Source organism: Peromyscus maniculatus, chromosome 12 (assembly GCF_049852395.1).
Source record: "Peromyscus maniculatus bairdii isolate BWxNUB_F1_BW_parent chromosome 12, HU_Pman_BW_mat_3.1, whole genome shotgun sequence".
Lineage (NCBI taxonomy): Eukaryota > Metazoa > Chordata > Mammalia > Rodentia > Cricetidae > Peromyscus > Peromyscus maniculatus.
Genome location: NC_134863.1, coordinates 28,006,069 through 28,019,751, shown reverse-complemented (window position 1 = coordinate 28,019,751; position 13,683 = coordinate 28,006,069). Strand labels below are relative to the sequence as shown.

Genomic DNA, 13,683 nt, shown 5'->3' with positions numbered 1-13,683 from the left:
ATCTTGTGTGTTGAGATTGGGGGCAAAAAAGATATAAATAGCACATAGATACTCTGCTTTAAAGCCGAAATGGAACACCATATTTAGAACAAATTTTAAACCAAAGCACCCACAAGCTAGTACTTTGCTTTTTATTATTATTTTTTTTTCTTTAAAATAGATCTCTCCTTTTCTACTCACCTTGTCCATCCGGTCTCTTTCCACTCCAAACCGACCTCCGTAGCCATGGGATGCTTTAGGCCCCGACTCCAACTCTTTCTTCTTGAGAATGTCATGCTCCTCGGACACTTTGCTCCTCAGCTGGTGGATGCTGCAAGTCACCACACAACTAAGACTCCATTCATACAGGGAGGTCAACAGAGTCCTTCCCCCGAAAAGTAGAAATCTTTTGTAGCAAAACTCTGAGTCCCCCAGATATATCAGTGACAGGCTTGGAGTAAGAAGTTGGTACAACCAACATAGCCTGATTCAAACTCTCTAGAAGCCAAGATCTTGTGGTCTGTCATCTTTCTCACTGCCATAACCTTGTCATCTTCAGTCTCATTTCTCATGTTCTCATGTGTCACAGAACAAATGATATCTACATACTTATAACTGAGAAGTCATTGCTCTCTCTCTGAAAAGACCTGCCTTCAACCAACTAGGTGGTCTGTCTCAGGAAGCATATAAAGACAGGCAAATACCTTTAGACCACAGTTCTCAGAGTCGACCCCAGAAAAATACTTCTAAATATGGCAAAACTTAATGTCTAGTCATCGAAACATTACAGATAATAGCAAAAACAAGCATTCTGTATGCCTAGTAATTGGAAAATAGCTTAGAAAATAGAAATGCTACTTTTCAGTAACATAATGGGAGTCCTTAAAACTGATGTTTGTAAAAATGCAGTTTGGGGTAAGTTTATTTATTCATTAGTATTGGTGTATTTTCTTTTTTTTCCCTTTTTTTTGGTCAAGCATTAACATTCTGCAACCTAAGCCTGATAGTTTCTGAGAATAACAAACAGAAACAAAGCCACAAACCCCACTCCTTGTCATCTGTTAGGACAGTTAAAGGCCCCATAATTTAGGATTGGGACTCGACCTCTGACAGTGAGTGACACTTATTCCTCTTACTTAGTTTATGCCCATTTCCATCCTTACTTCCGTGGAGGCTGCAACACCAAAGAGGGTAGAGAGCCACAGTCTACTTAGTCTGAAGATAAGAGTTGACCGAACAGCACCGTACCCACAAATGACAGCAGTGGTTCACACATTTGGAAATATGCAAGGACCCCTGGGACCATGTAGAAATATCTGGGTGAGAGAACTCTAAATTGTAGAGAGCTGACTTTCTGCAGTAAGCAAAGGTCTGCGGGGTAGTTACTTGTCCTTGGGACTCCAGAGCTCAGGCCCAGCAGAAATGGTTACAGGCAGAGTGGCCATCTCACAGTGGAGATGGTCTCCCCTCATGGAAGATTAGACCCATCTGCTGGTCTGGAGGGATAATCTCGCTGACTACTTTCTAAAAGCCTTTCAGCTTTACCATGGTTAATTTTAGAAGGCTGGCTACGAACCAGATGAAATCAATCCCGCTGCTGGAGGTACCCAGTGTTCCCATGCCTCACCTGACCCCTCTGGCAGCTCTAAAAGCAGAAATCAGCAGCAGCCTTAGAGCTGCCTGTGCCTGAAAAGGACTGGGCTCCCAGAGCTTGTGAATGACTGTCCGAGGTTCCCAGCTGAGGTATTCAAGTGAGAAATCGAGGGCTGGACACAAACATTGTTTTCAATTGAGAAAAATATGCAAATCCACCCACTCAATAGCAGGCTAGTTAGATTGTACCAACAGATTACATCATTTGAATGAAAATGTTCTGGGCAAAAAGAAAAAAATTTACAAAATATTTTACCTTTGTTTTGTTTTTGTTTGTGAGAAGCAATCTCATGAAACCCAAGATTGCCTCTAACTTCCTGTGTAGCCAAAGATGGCCTTGAACTTCCAATTCTCCTTCCACCACTTCCAAGTGCTGGGATTACAGGTATCTGTAGCCACACCCAACTGAAAACCCAACTTTTTATGAATTTCTTTACCATATAGCTGAATCCATCATGAGTAGATCTTAATATATAATCATTTATTAATCATTGATAAATATCAGTTAAACAACTTTGAGTGTGAAGCATTGCTAGGCTCTGGGGACACAAAAAGTCTCATGTATGGTGACAGTGGACAGACGGAGGAGACACAGGAAAAGAACATGTTACAGTCAGGGTGCCAAGTGTCAGACTAAGAGGTTTTTGATACACCATCTCTGCTTCAAGTTTTCAAATGGCTTCTGTAGACGCGGCAAGAGAGTCAAGCAAAATTCAGCACTGCCAAAAGAAGAGAAAGGGCAGTGCTTTGGGGCTTGATTAGAAAATAAAAATAAAGGCATAAAGCTGAATGAGTCTGCCTATAAAGTCTTTATTCACAAACAATATGGCTGGGCAGTGGTGGCACATGTCTTTAATTCCAGCACTCAGGAGGCAGAGGCAAGTGTATCTCTGTGAGTTCGAGGCCAGCCTGGGCTACAGAGTGAGTTCTAGGACAAGCTCCAAAGCTACACAGAGAAACTGTGTCTTGAAAAACAAACAAACAAACAAACAAACAATATGACGTGTTTAGAAAAGCCTAACTCCACAAAGAAGCTACCAGAACTATTAAGTACTCATGACAAGGTTACAGGATACAAAGTCACTTTATCAAAGTCAAGTGCATTTATCTACCAGCCACAGACATTTGAAAACTGAAAGTGAAAAGTAAGTTATACTCCTGACAGAACCTGAAATGTTTTAGGGGAACTTTAATGAAATATGAGTAAGACTTGAACACCAAACAATACTTCTGAAAAAAAAAATCTAAATAAGTAGAAGACTATCTCAGGTTCATAGATTGGAAAACCCAATACCATCAACATGTTTATTGTCCTCCTAAATGACCTTCATCTCAAGTGGAATCCTAATCAAAATCCCAATAAGCTTTTTTTTTTTTGAAGAGCTGACTACCTGACTCTAGATGTATAAAATTATAAAATCTTGGAACAGACAGGTCCCTCCTCTCAGACCTCATGGAATTCTGAGGGAGAGGGGAAGGGAAAATTGTAGGAGCCAGAGGGGTTCAGTACACCAGGAGAACGTGTCCCGCAGAATCAACTAAGCAGGGCTCACAGGGCCTCACAGAGACTGAAGAGGCAATCATGGAGCCTGCACAGAACTGAGCCAAGTCCTCTGCATATATGTCATGGCCATGGAACTTGGTGTTCTTGTGGGACTCCTAACAGCGGGAGTCGGGCATGTCTCTGACTCTTTTATCTGTTCTTAGGACCTTTTTCCTCCTACTGGGTTGCCTCCAGCCTTGATGTGAGGGTTTATGCCTTGTCTTACCGCATCTTGTTATGCCATGTTCGGTTGATGTCTCTGGGAGGCCTGCTCTTTCTGAAGGGAAGTGGATGAGGAATGGATCTGGGGGAGAGGGGAGTTGGGAGGGAAAATTGGGAGGAGTGGAGGAAGAGGAAACTGCACTCAGGATGTATTGTATGAGAGAAGAATTTAAAAAAAAAAAGATTAAAGAGGAATTAAGATTTTTGTATCAAAATAAAATAAAATAAGATAAAATCCTGGGATAGTAAGAAAAAAAATGTAAGGGCTATACAGTTGGAGGCCTGTTTGGTTTCAGTGACTTACCACACGACTACAGCAGTCATTGCATTGTGGTAGCTATGCTGCCAGGGCAAACACATTGCTTAATGAGGCAGAATAGAGTCCAGAAACCAACCACACAGAAGGTCAAAGAAACCTGCCAAGTCAGTGGAAAAAGGATATCCATAGAAGAAGATGAACCTTGATCTCAACTTCATGTTGTACATAAATATTAAAGATAAAAATTTTAAATTGAACCAAATTGTAGAGATGATCTTCACAGTTTTGAGGTAAATTTTTTCTTTGACAACAACAACAGCAAACAAGCAAAAAACTAACCAACTAATTATAAAAATCTTTTTATATAAATTAGACTTCCTCAGAATTCAAATCTCATGCCTACAAAATAATATCACCAAGAAACTAAAAGAGCAATCATTACTCTTGGATAAATAGTTATAGAACATACATCTCACAAAAGGTCTGTTCCTAAAATATAGAGAGAACTCAATAAGAAGACATTTCATTTTAAAGGTGAGGAAATATTTGAACATATATTCCAGGAAGAAGATGGATGAAGAGACATGGATGGAATATGCAAAAGACTTAATAAAGTTTACTCACCCAAGAAATACAAATTAAAATCACCACATACCCACAGAGTGGCTAACATTTGTTATAGAATATTATTTTAAGGTGTGTTAGTTTTGTTTATGTTGCATTTGTTTAACTCTGTGAAGCTGTGTTATTGTGCCTGTCTAAAACACCTGGTGGTCTAATAAAGCAGTGAATGGTCAATAGCAAGGAAGGATAAAGGACAGTCGGGGCTGGCAGGCAGAGAGGATGTATAGTAGGAAAAATCTGGGAGAAGAGAGATCTAGGATTGAGAGGAGGAGGACATCAGGAGCCAACCACTGAGCTACACAACCAGCAACAGAGTAAAACAGAAAGGTATACAAAAATAGAGAAAGGTAAAAGCCCAGAGGCAAAAGGTAGATGAGATAATTTAAGAAAAGCTGGCAAGAAACAAGCCAAGCTAAGGCCAGGCATTCATAATTAAGAATAAGCCTCCCTGTGTGACTTATTTAGGAGCTGGATGGTGATTCCCCAAAAGAGTGAAAAAACAACTACACAAGTTCAAACTACCAACAATAATAAGTATTGGCAAAGACATGGTTTAAGTGAAACATATACATTTCTGGCAAAACTCAATTATGCTAACTTCCTTTTGGAAAATAGATTGGCAGTTTCTCAAAAGGTAAACAGACACTGACTATATGAACAAGCAATTAGATTTTTAACTATACCCTGGGAAATATAAAAATATATGTCAACAAAGAGATTTGTGTTCAAATGCTCTTGATATGCTTATAGATGTAGATGTCCAACAACAGAGCCGTGAATAAACACAATGGTTATTATTTGACAAGAAATAAAAGACCAACGTATGCAATACTCTAGCTAGATTTCAAAAACATTCTAAGTAAAAAAAAAATGCCAACACAAAAGAGTGTAGTCTATGTTATTCGTTTACTGAAACTCTAGAGAGACCAGACTAAACTACCCAACACTGACAAGATATAGGTCAGCATTTTTGTGCAGACTGGGCAAGGGGGCACCGACTACAGAGACACAGAAGACTTTCAGTCATAACTGAATCTTCCATGTCCTGACTGTATTGGTGGTTACTTGTAGTATTATCAAAATTCACTGAACCATTTGTTTATGATTATTACACATTAACAACATTGATTTTTTTTAAATAAGAAAGTATTAAGTGAATGTACTCCTGAAGAGGCCCATGCTGATGCTGTTTGAGTATGGCATCTCGTCAAGACCAGACTATAATATAATCAGCTGTTTTCAACAGAACAGCAGCCTCAGGGAAAGGTGATAGTTGATCATGAGAATTCACATTCCATTTTTAAAAGAGAACCATGGACATGACAAAATGGGTTTAATAGAAATAATATGACATAGTGGATAAGTATTCAGCCCATAGATTCAGACTGAGTTGAATTCAAAATATTTGTCTATAGTATGTCTATATCCTTAGACAAATTGTTAAAATCAAGAATGAATATCTTTTCTGTGCTATCAGAACCACATTATCATCTATTAATAAATGTTGCCCTTTATTCTCATGTTATAGCTATGGTTCTTTACAGTACCCCTGTGAGGTAAGGAGGGCAAGTATTGATATCTCCAGTCACATGGGTAAACAGAGGGAGAGTGGTGAAATTATTCTCTTTAATGCCCTGAATACTGGCAGAGCAGATCTGGCACCCATCCCTGGACCTCTGGGCTTCTATTTTAGTACTCTGGTACTGTGTTAATTCTTCATTTCTACTTTGTGTAAAATGGTAGGACACAGAAATCAGGTAAGCTGCTGAGGCAGATACTTATAGCTATTTCTCAGTGAGACCTAATCTAAAGGCTTCAGGAAGCACAGGAAGGCCTTGTCCAGTGTAGTGCTGCGTGGTGATATATTGTGTACCCTAAGAAACTTTGCCTGAAGATCAGAGAATAGAACAAGCCACTAGATTAAACATAGATGCCAGGCAGTGGTGGCACACACCCTTAATCTTAGCACTCGGGAGGCAGAGATCTGTCTGGATCTCTGGGTTTAAAGCCACTGTGGACTACATGAGATTGACTCAGTCGAGGAGAGAAACAGCCAGGCAGTGGTGGCACACAACTTTAATCCCAGCACTTGAGATCTCATGCCTTTGCTTGGGAAGCACACACACTTTTAATCCCAGCACTAAGAAGGATATGGCTGGGTGGAGAAAGGTATAGAAGGCATGAGGAGACAGGAACTAAAAAGCCCTTTTCAGGCTGAGGAGTCCTAGAGGTGAGGGGTGGCTGTGTCTTGTTCCTTTGTCTCTCTGATCTTTCAGCAGTGACCCCAATGTCTGGCTCTGGGTTTTTTATAATACCAATTAAGATTTGAGCATCAGTGCTGCCCAAAGCATTGTTCGCGGGGCATTCTGGGAGCTGGCTTGTTTCTCTTCCACAGAGAAAAGAAGACAGAAATCAAGAGTATGGTTTTAGAAACACGAACAAGAGTCTGACATGGTGCTCTCTTATCTGTTCAATCTAAAAGTAAAAATTGTGCTTCCATCTTCTATGCCGTTGTTTTTCAGTTATATTTTATTTATTACGAATCACTGTTTGAGGGTGGTAAGGACGCTTCACTAGTCAAGGGGAAAGACAGCAAGAAGAGTAGGCATGAGGAGCACAGTGATGTGATAGCCTTTGACTGTTGGGCCATTTCTTTCTACAACTGATGAGACATGGAAGAATCACTTAAGCTCGGCTCTGACTTAGAAAGCCATCCCCAGACTAAATTTATTCAAGGCTGACCTGAAAGAAACACAGTGGTGAGGGGCAGGCCGCACGCCTACTAAGAACCACAGTCACTTCCTCTTCCTGTTTTGAGTCAGCCCGGTTGGGCAAGTACTCTCCCCTCCCGTTTCTCCTCCCCTCCCAGGGTCTTGGTGATTTCCACTTGACCATGAAAGGTGCTTAGTGGGCACCGAGCAAAGAACATCCGAGACTTTACATGGGAATGTCCCCCGGAGGGCTGTTTGATGTGGATGGGGAAACTGAACACCAGAGAGGGTGAAAGGTTTGTCCAAGGTCAGCTGGCCTCTTCCCAGGGGGATCCAGGCTTTTGTACCTTCAAGGCCCTAACAAATATAGACAAGTAAGCCTTTGTGGAAATATCTCCAGCATTCACTATAGAGGACACAGATCCAGTTAGTTTGATATGCAGAGACCCACATGATGTGTGCAGTACTACGCCATGCAGTCCTCTGAGTCAACACCATTTAGGAAGAAGGAAGGTACCAGCTGTTGCATACTCATGTTAGGTTTGGGGATGGAAATGATGAAACTCATCTGTATTAACAGAGTATAGAAATAACATCACCAAAGTGCTAAGAAATATTAAGTACCAGCAGACACTCACGTATGCTACTCACTGAATTCTAAGCATAAACCTTTAGAGTAGCTGCTATTATCCCCATGAATTAATAAAATGAACTACTGAAACATGAGGGCTGACTAAGTTCACACTGCTAATAATGACAGAGCTGTGGGCTGATGCAAACCCTTCCAGATGCAAGCTCTTCCCACAGGCTCACAGCGGGACTTTAGCAGTCCTTAAAATGCTCTAACCTAACATGCAAGATGCAGACACTGGGCGGGGAAAGCACTCGGATAGTGTTTTCTCATCTCAGCAGTTCCCAGAACTCTAGAGCATGTGGCCTTCACTCAGAAAAGGAAAGTGCTTCAACCTCCTTGAATCTGTGAGCTCTCAGGGGCGTGAATACTAAGGAAGTTTCTGGAAAGGCCCTGTTCCTATTCTTTTCTTTTGTCACACTATGTACTTTCCAGAATTGCTTGATTTGCTTAATATTCAGTTGGGCCTGGAGAGATGACTGAATGATTAAGAGCTGTTCTTCCAGAGGACCCGGGTTTGATTCCCAGCACCCACATGGCAGCTCACAACCATCTGTAACTCCAGTTCCAGAGGATCCAACATCCTCTTCTGGATTCCACAGGCACCAGACCCACACGTGGTACACAGACATACATACTGACAAAAGACCCATACACATAAAAATAAATAAAAATTTAAAAGAATAATATTTAGTATAGCTATGTAAGTCAAACCATTTAAGTCTGAATGGTGTTCAGTAATATTCCAGATCTGCACAAACATGTGCCAAGTCTCCTAAGACTATGGCTGTTGCAATGTGGTCATCACTGACACCTTTTAAAATCTAGGGGAAAATGAGGTCAAAATATTGTTAGAGTGTGGAAGGAGGAGTTGGGAATAGAACTGAAAATTGCCTTAACTTGCCAAATTTAGGAGTAATGTTGATTCATTACTTTCCAACTTTCAATCTTACTCATTGTGTTTACTTTGCTACTAAAATACAGCCGTCTGGGGCTTTCCATAGCCAGCAGTCCTGATTAGATGGTCCTGTCTAGTCCGTGGAAGAGAGATGAGTATCTCTTGGTTGCCAAGTACACTATTCCACAGAAAACCCTAGGTGTGCTCATGTATTGTGGTGATATGATAGTCTAAAAATATCTCTTACATCCTAAGAGACTGAAGCTTTTGCTGGCCCTCGAAGCCAAAGTGAACAATATGCCTTGAAATCACTTACCACTTAAGACTGCTAGCCTGTTACGCCTGACTTTAAGAGAACAATGTAACAACCAAACTTACTTGTCCTGTGATCAATTCTCCCAACCTTAGCTAATGCACAGCTGCAACTTTAAGTTATGTCCTCTTCCCTGCCCCTGACCCAGAGGAACGCCTGTGTATCATTTGCTGAAAGCAGCAAATACAGAAGTTGAGAGCAACTTCCTAAAATCTACCCTAAAGCTTGAAAGCCTCCATTTATGGGTACTGGTTGATAACCAGTGATATTTGTTATCTGGGTCAGTTGGAGCCAGTGACTTGATCCCTTGTTCAACTCTGTTGAAGATTTTTGTTAAGTATTTCTTACTCCTGCCCCGCAAGTGAAGCTTTCCATGCAGTTCAATAAAGACAGAGCAGAGCCTTTTGGCAGGGAGATTCAGACACCAGGCACACAGTCACAGAGCAGCCACATACAAGACAGATAGGCACACAGATGCAGGGACACACAGACTCACAATTCAGCCTTCCGCCAGTCTAAGAGACTGAGACACATACAGCAGACCAACCGAGGAAGAAGATAGAGCATGAAGTAGAGAATTCAAATCTAGACTCTCTTCCTTAAACAAGGGGAAGTGATTCTCTTTCTTTCCTTAATGGGACACCGGTGCATTATTGGTAACGCAGAGTCAACGGCTAACATGTTATAATCCACACAGTGTAACCCAGGCTAGCCTTGACCTTGAACTTCTGATTCTTCTGCATCCATCACTCCCCCCACAGCCACCCCCTCCACCCTCCAGTGCCAAAATTATAAGCATAAGCCTCCCCACCTAGTTTATTTAGTGCTGGAACCAAATACAGGGCTTCATGCATTCTAGGCAAAAATTTTACCACTTGAGCTACATTGCCACATTTATTTCAGACAAAATGGAAGTTGGATCTTTGTCCTGAAGACTAAACATCATTGCTAAAATGGTTTTAGTCATCAGCTTTTCCAAATGTCATATTTCCTTATATTAATATTAACATTAATGGTTACCAATTTCTATCAAGTAGTCCAATGCAAATCTGTAGCTCAAGTCACTGTATCAACTACAGATATTGTTCTCACTACAGCATTGATGGGAGAGCTCTTTCCCTTGACATTTTACTGATGCCTTCTCTTTTTGAGACAGGGTCTCATTATGTAGTCCTGACCGACCTGGAACTCACATGCAGACCAGACTGGCCTTGAAGTCACAGACATCTGCTTGCCTCTGCCTCCCGAGTGCTGGAATTAAAGATGTGTAAGACCACACCCAGCACTGAAGTCTTCTTAACCCATTGGAAGTCACCCTCCACTTTAAGCACATGTTCTATATTTATGAGAAGGGTTAGGTGAATGGCATTTGATAGATAATTGATAGATGATAGATAAGTAGATAGATAGATGTTAGATAGATAGTAGATGATAGATTGATAGATAATAGATGGTTAGACAGATAGATAGATAGATAGATGATAGATAGATAGATAGATAGATAGATAGATAGATAGATAGATAGATAGACAGACAGACAGAAAGATAGACAGAACTTCAGCATTTGTGCCACTTCTCTGACTACCTCCTGTCTGAATGAAGGAAGGGAGATAGTTAAAACAACAGACTAGCCTGGGGGGAGAATGATAGAGCTGTCCTATATAAAAGACACATAGTAAGGCAGACAATGAGCAAGATTAAGTGAAAACACACGGAGACAGCGTCTAGACTATATAAATAAACACAAAGATTCACAGGCAAGGCTATTTTCTTGCCACACGTTCCCCGGAGCCTGCAGGTTTTCCATCAGCTCTTCATGGGACACACTTCCCCTCCCGGTTCTTCCGGCACCTACTTGATGTGCTCTGTGCGTCCAGAGCCCTCGATGGTCTTGGCTCCCCACCGTTGCTCTTTCTCAGAGATGTCATTCTAAAAAAGACAGCACGCAACACTGTCAGCAAGAAATGTGCTATGTTGCAAGGAGCCTCACGACCGACCCTCACCCTCTCTGTCCCCTGCATTACTCTCCCTCATAGCTGCAGTCATCCTCTCTCAACCCCACATGGGAATTAAAATTGAGCTAGTGATCCTTGGCATGTCCATTCCTACTCTGAATCACCGTAGGTCTACTCTTCCCTCTGTAGGTCTCCCATGACATCTCAAACCATGGATCACAAGCCAGAAGAGTCCCAGGTTCAGCTGATCCTCCACTTCAGGATAGAGTGACCTGGTCCCTCAGTTTCACTATCAAATGCACTCATATCTGTGCCCTTCTATGCTCATCACCAGTTATGCATTTTAATAGTGACAGCTAATGATTCTGCCAATCTGTCTCACCATGAAGACTAGCCTAATCTCAGCTAGTCCTTTCTAAGCCCCCTCAAAGGTCAGAGCGGCTGAGATGCGCCCCCCATATTGTCCAAGCAAAGCTTACTTCCTTACTCACCACAAAGTCAGGGTCTGTGTCCCAGTCATCACCCTGGGTCTCCACGGAAACAGATACATCGTGCCCCACTACAGACTTCCACATCTGAGGGTGATGGATGATGGAAATAATTAGGAATGGAAACAGAATTGAGAGAAAGGATGATAAGTATGCCAAAGTCAACTGTATAGCAATTGGGTGTTTCTTGCCCTTCTTAGAAGAAAACAAGAGCTGAAATGAAGCTGATAGAAGTTCTAGGGAAACTTCTGCTCAACTAGAAGATATTTATTTAAGATAAACCAGGATGGTTTGAGTCCACCCACATCTGCAGAGAAGTCAATGTAGATGTAGGTAATAGTCAACAACCTCTGTCAAAGTGCCGGGACTGTTTGCTATGCAGGAGTGACCAGTGGTCATACAACACTCACTACAGGATTGTGGTGGCATTTCCCTCAGATTTCTCCATGGTTTCCTTTCTAGCTGTGAAGACATACATGAGTCCAGTGTCCTTCCTGTCTATAATCTGCTTAGCTACATTGAAAAGTTGTCACCTGTCCATGGACTACTGTCCCACATTCACTCTAAGACTGGTCACTCACTGCACAGCGGTAGATCATCAGTAGGGACAACTGGTTGAAATACCTACACTGGTTGATGCATGGGAAACAATTAAATGACAGGAATCTTAATTTTCTAAGAATGAAAATGCCAATGCTGTATGTTTTATCACTCAATTAAAAATACTGTCCAACTAGATTTAAAAAGATAAATATTCAAACACAGCATGTAACAAGTCCCTCTTTTGGAACACAGTGTGGAATTTACCAACCCTTTGGAGAAGACTAGTTTGATGGGGTGTCAATCATCCTCTGGACACCCGTGTTTTATTGAGCCTTGCCAAGGGAGCGTGAGGAAGTACTGTCTAGTCACACTGTGGACTTCTGAACAGAGGTGTAGAGAGGTAACAAGGGACAATGCCCATCTGCCCTTTGGGATTTCCTGGTTCAGCTCCTACCTACTGGCTAGCAAGTCCATGTTCATCCTTCTTTCTAAGGAACCTCCATCCCCAGGAGGCCTTCCTGGTGTTCATCACTTCCTCCTAAAGGAGACCCTCTTCAACTACCCATCCTCAGGGATCTGTCCATCTAGGCTCCAAGGGCTCTGTCCATTAGGTCTCCACTTTCTAGATTCACCTGGAAACCTCCACTCTTCCCCTATTTTCTGATAACCCCTAGAAGATCATCCATGGGGAAATCTGAGGTAGGTGGGTTAGAGATGTGTTATGGGGCAATGGGGGAAGTGGGGGGGTTAACCAGGCCAAGAGTCTGGTAAGCTACTAAGAACAATGCCTTCCCTACTTGGCAATAGCTACTGATAGGGGTTAGAAGAGGTAAAGATGACCTGTGAGTCACATCCCTATGGCCTCTGTTTGACATGTCCTGGCTTTGAGGCTATCCTGCAACAGAGGGAAACTGGAAAGGAGAAGTCAACTATATTCATGAGCAATAAGCAAGCAGTGAGGTCCAATGGTCTCATCCTCTGTCCTTCTATCCCCCCAGGCCTCGGCCCATCTCCCCCATCAGCCCCTCACACTCACTTTTAAGATCAAAATAACTTAATATGTTTGTACTGTTGATGACTAGTCAAGAAGGTTGCCAACTTGAAGCAGAAGGCTGGAGAATAATCTGGTGAAGGACAGTGAATGCCAGGCACATCCAGTGCCTGATGAGAGTGTCATCTTATGGCATCAATAGTCCATAGACACCTCAGTAATATAACAGCCCCCGTGGGACCACAGCCAATCACGCAACACAGTATACACCACTTAGCCAGATATTAGACTAAGCAATTCACAAATATTAAATACTTTGACAAATCATTGGTTGCTGTGATTTTGTTCCTCAATGTTAAATAGTGAAGAGGTTAGCCTAGCTGCCTGTTTCTGACACTCTGGGGTTCCCACAAACACAGAGAGTCACCCTGGCTGAATAATCAAGCTTGCATCTGGTCCCTAAAAGCGCTTGGCTCAGCACCAGTGTTCACGTGTGGTTAATTCCCGTTCCCTCACATTTCCCATGTGCATTTGGTGTCCCTGCTAGACGATACAAAAGCCCACTTTGTCTTCATCTTCTGTGGGTCTCTTTTAGTTTAATGCTCAGGGGCAGCCATCCCTTAGCGTGGGCTTTGTAGATCATCAGTAGAACCCAGGGCATACTTGGCTGGACCCACAGTCCTAGATGGCTGATCAGTCATGTTCCCTGAGTACGGGCCATTTCCTTGGTCCTATCTTCAGATGCTTATTGTCAACCACGACACAGGCCTTATGGCCATCAGAAGTTCAACACCTATTAGCAAGGCCCTCCCTCAGCAAGAACTAAGTGCTATGCAGATCTTTCTTCCACGTGGCCCCTGTGTTCCCCAAGTC

At 42.2% G+C, this 13,683-nt stretch overlaps 1 protein-coding gene across 2 annotated transcripts in view; it reads right to left on the bottom strand.

The window, feature by feature from the left end:
- Hcls1 (hematopoietic cell-specific Lyn substrate 1) overlaps window positions 1–13,683 on the bottom strand; it is a 29,809-nt gene that overhangs the window by 15,949 nt on the left and 177 nt on the right. For both annotated transcript variants that reach the window (XM_076548835.1, XM_006975718.4), the window contains exons 2-4: window positions 11,280–11,363; window positions 10,689–10,762; window positions 181–310 (exon numbers count right to left, since the gene is read on the bottom strand). In XM_076548835.1, coding sequence (XP_076404950.1) covers window positions 181–310; window positions 10,689–10,762; window positions 11,280–11,363 — 288 coding nt within the window. The remainder of the gene's footprint in view (window positions 1–180; window positions 311–10,688; window positions 10,763–11,279; window positions 11,364–13,683) is intronic.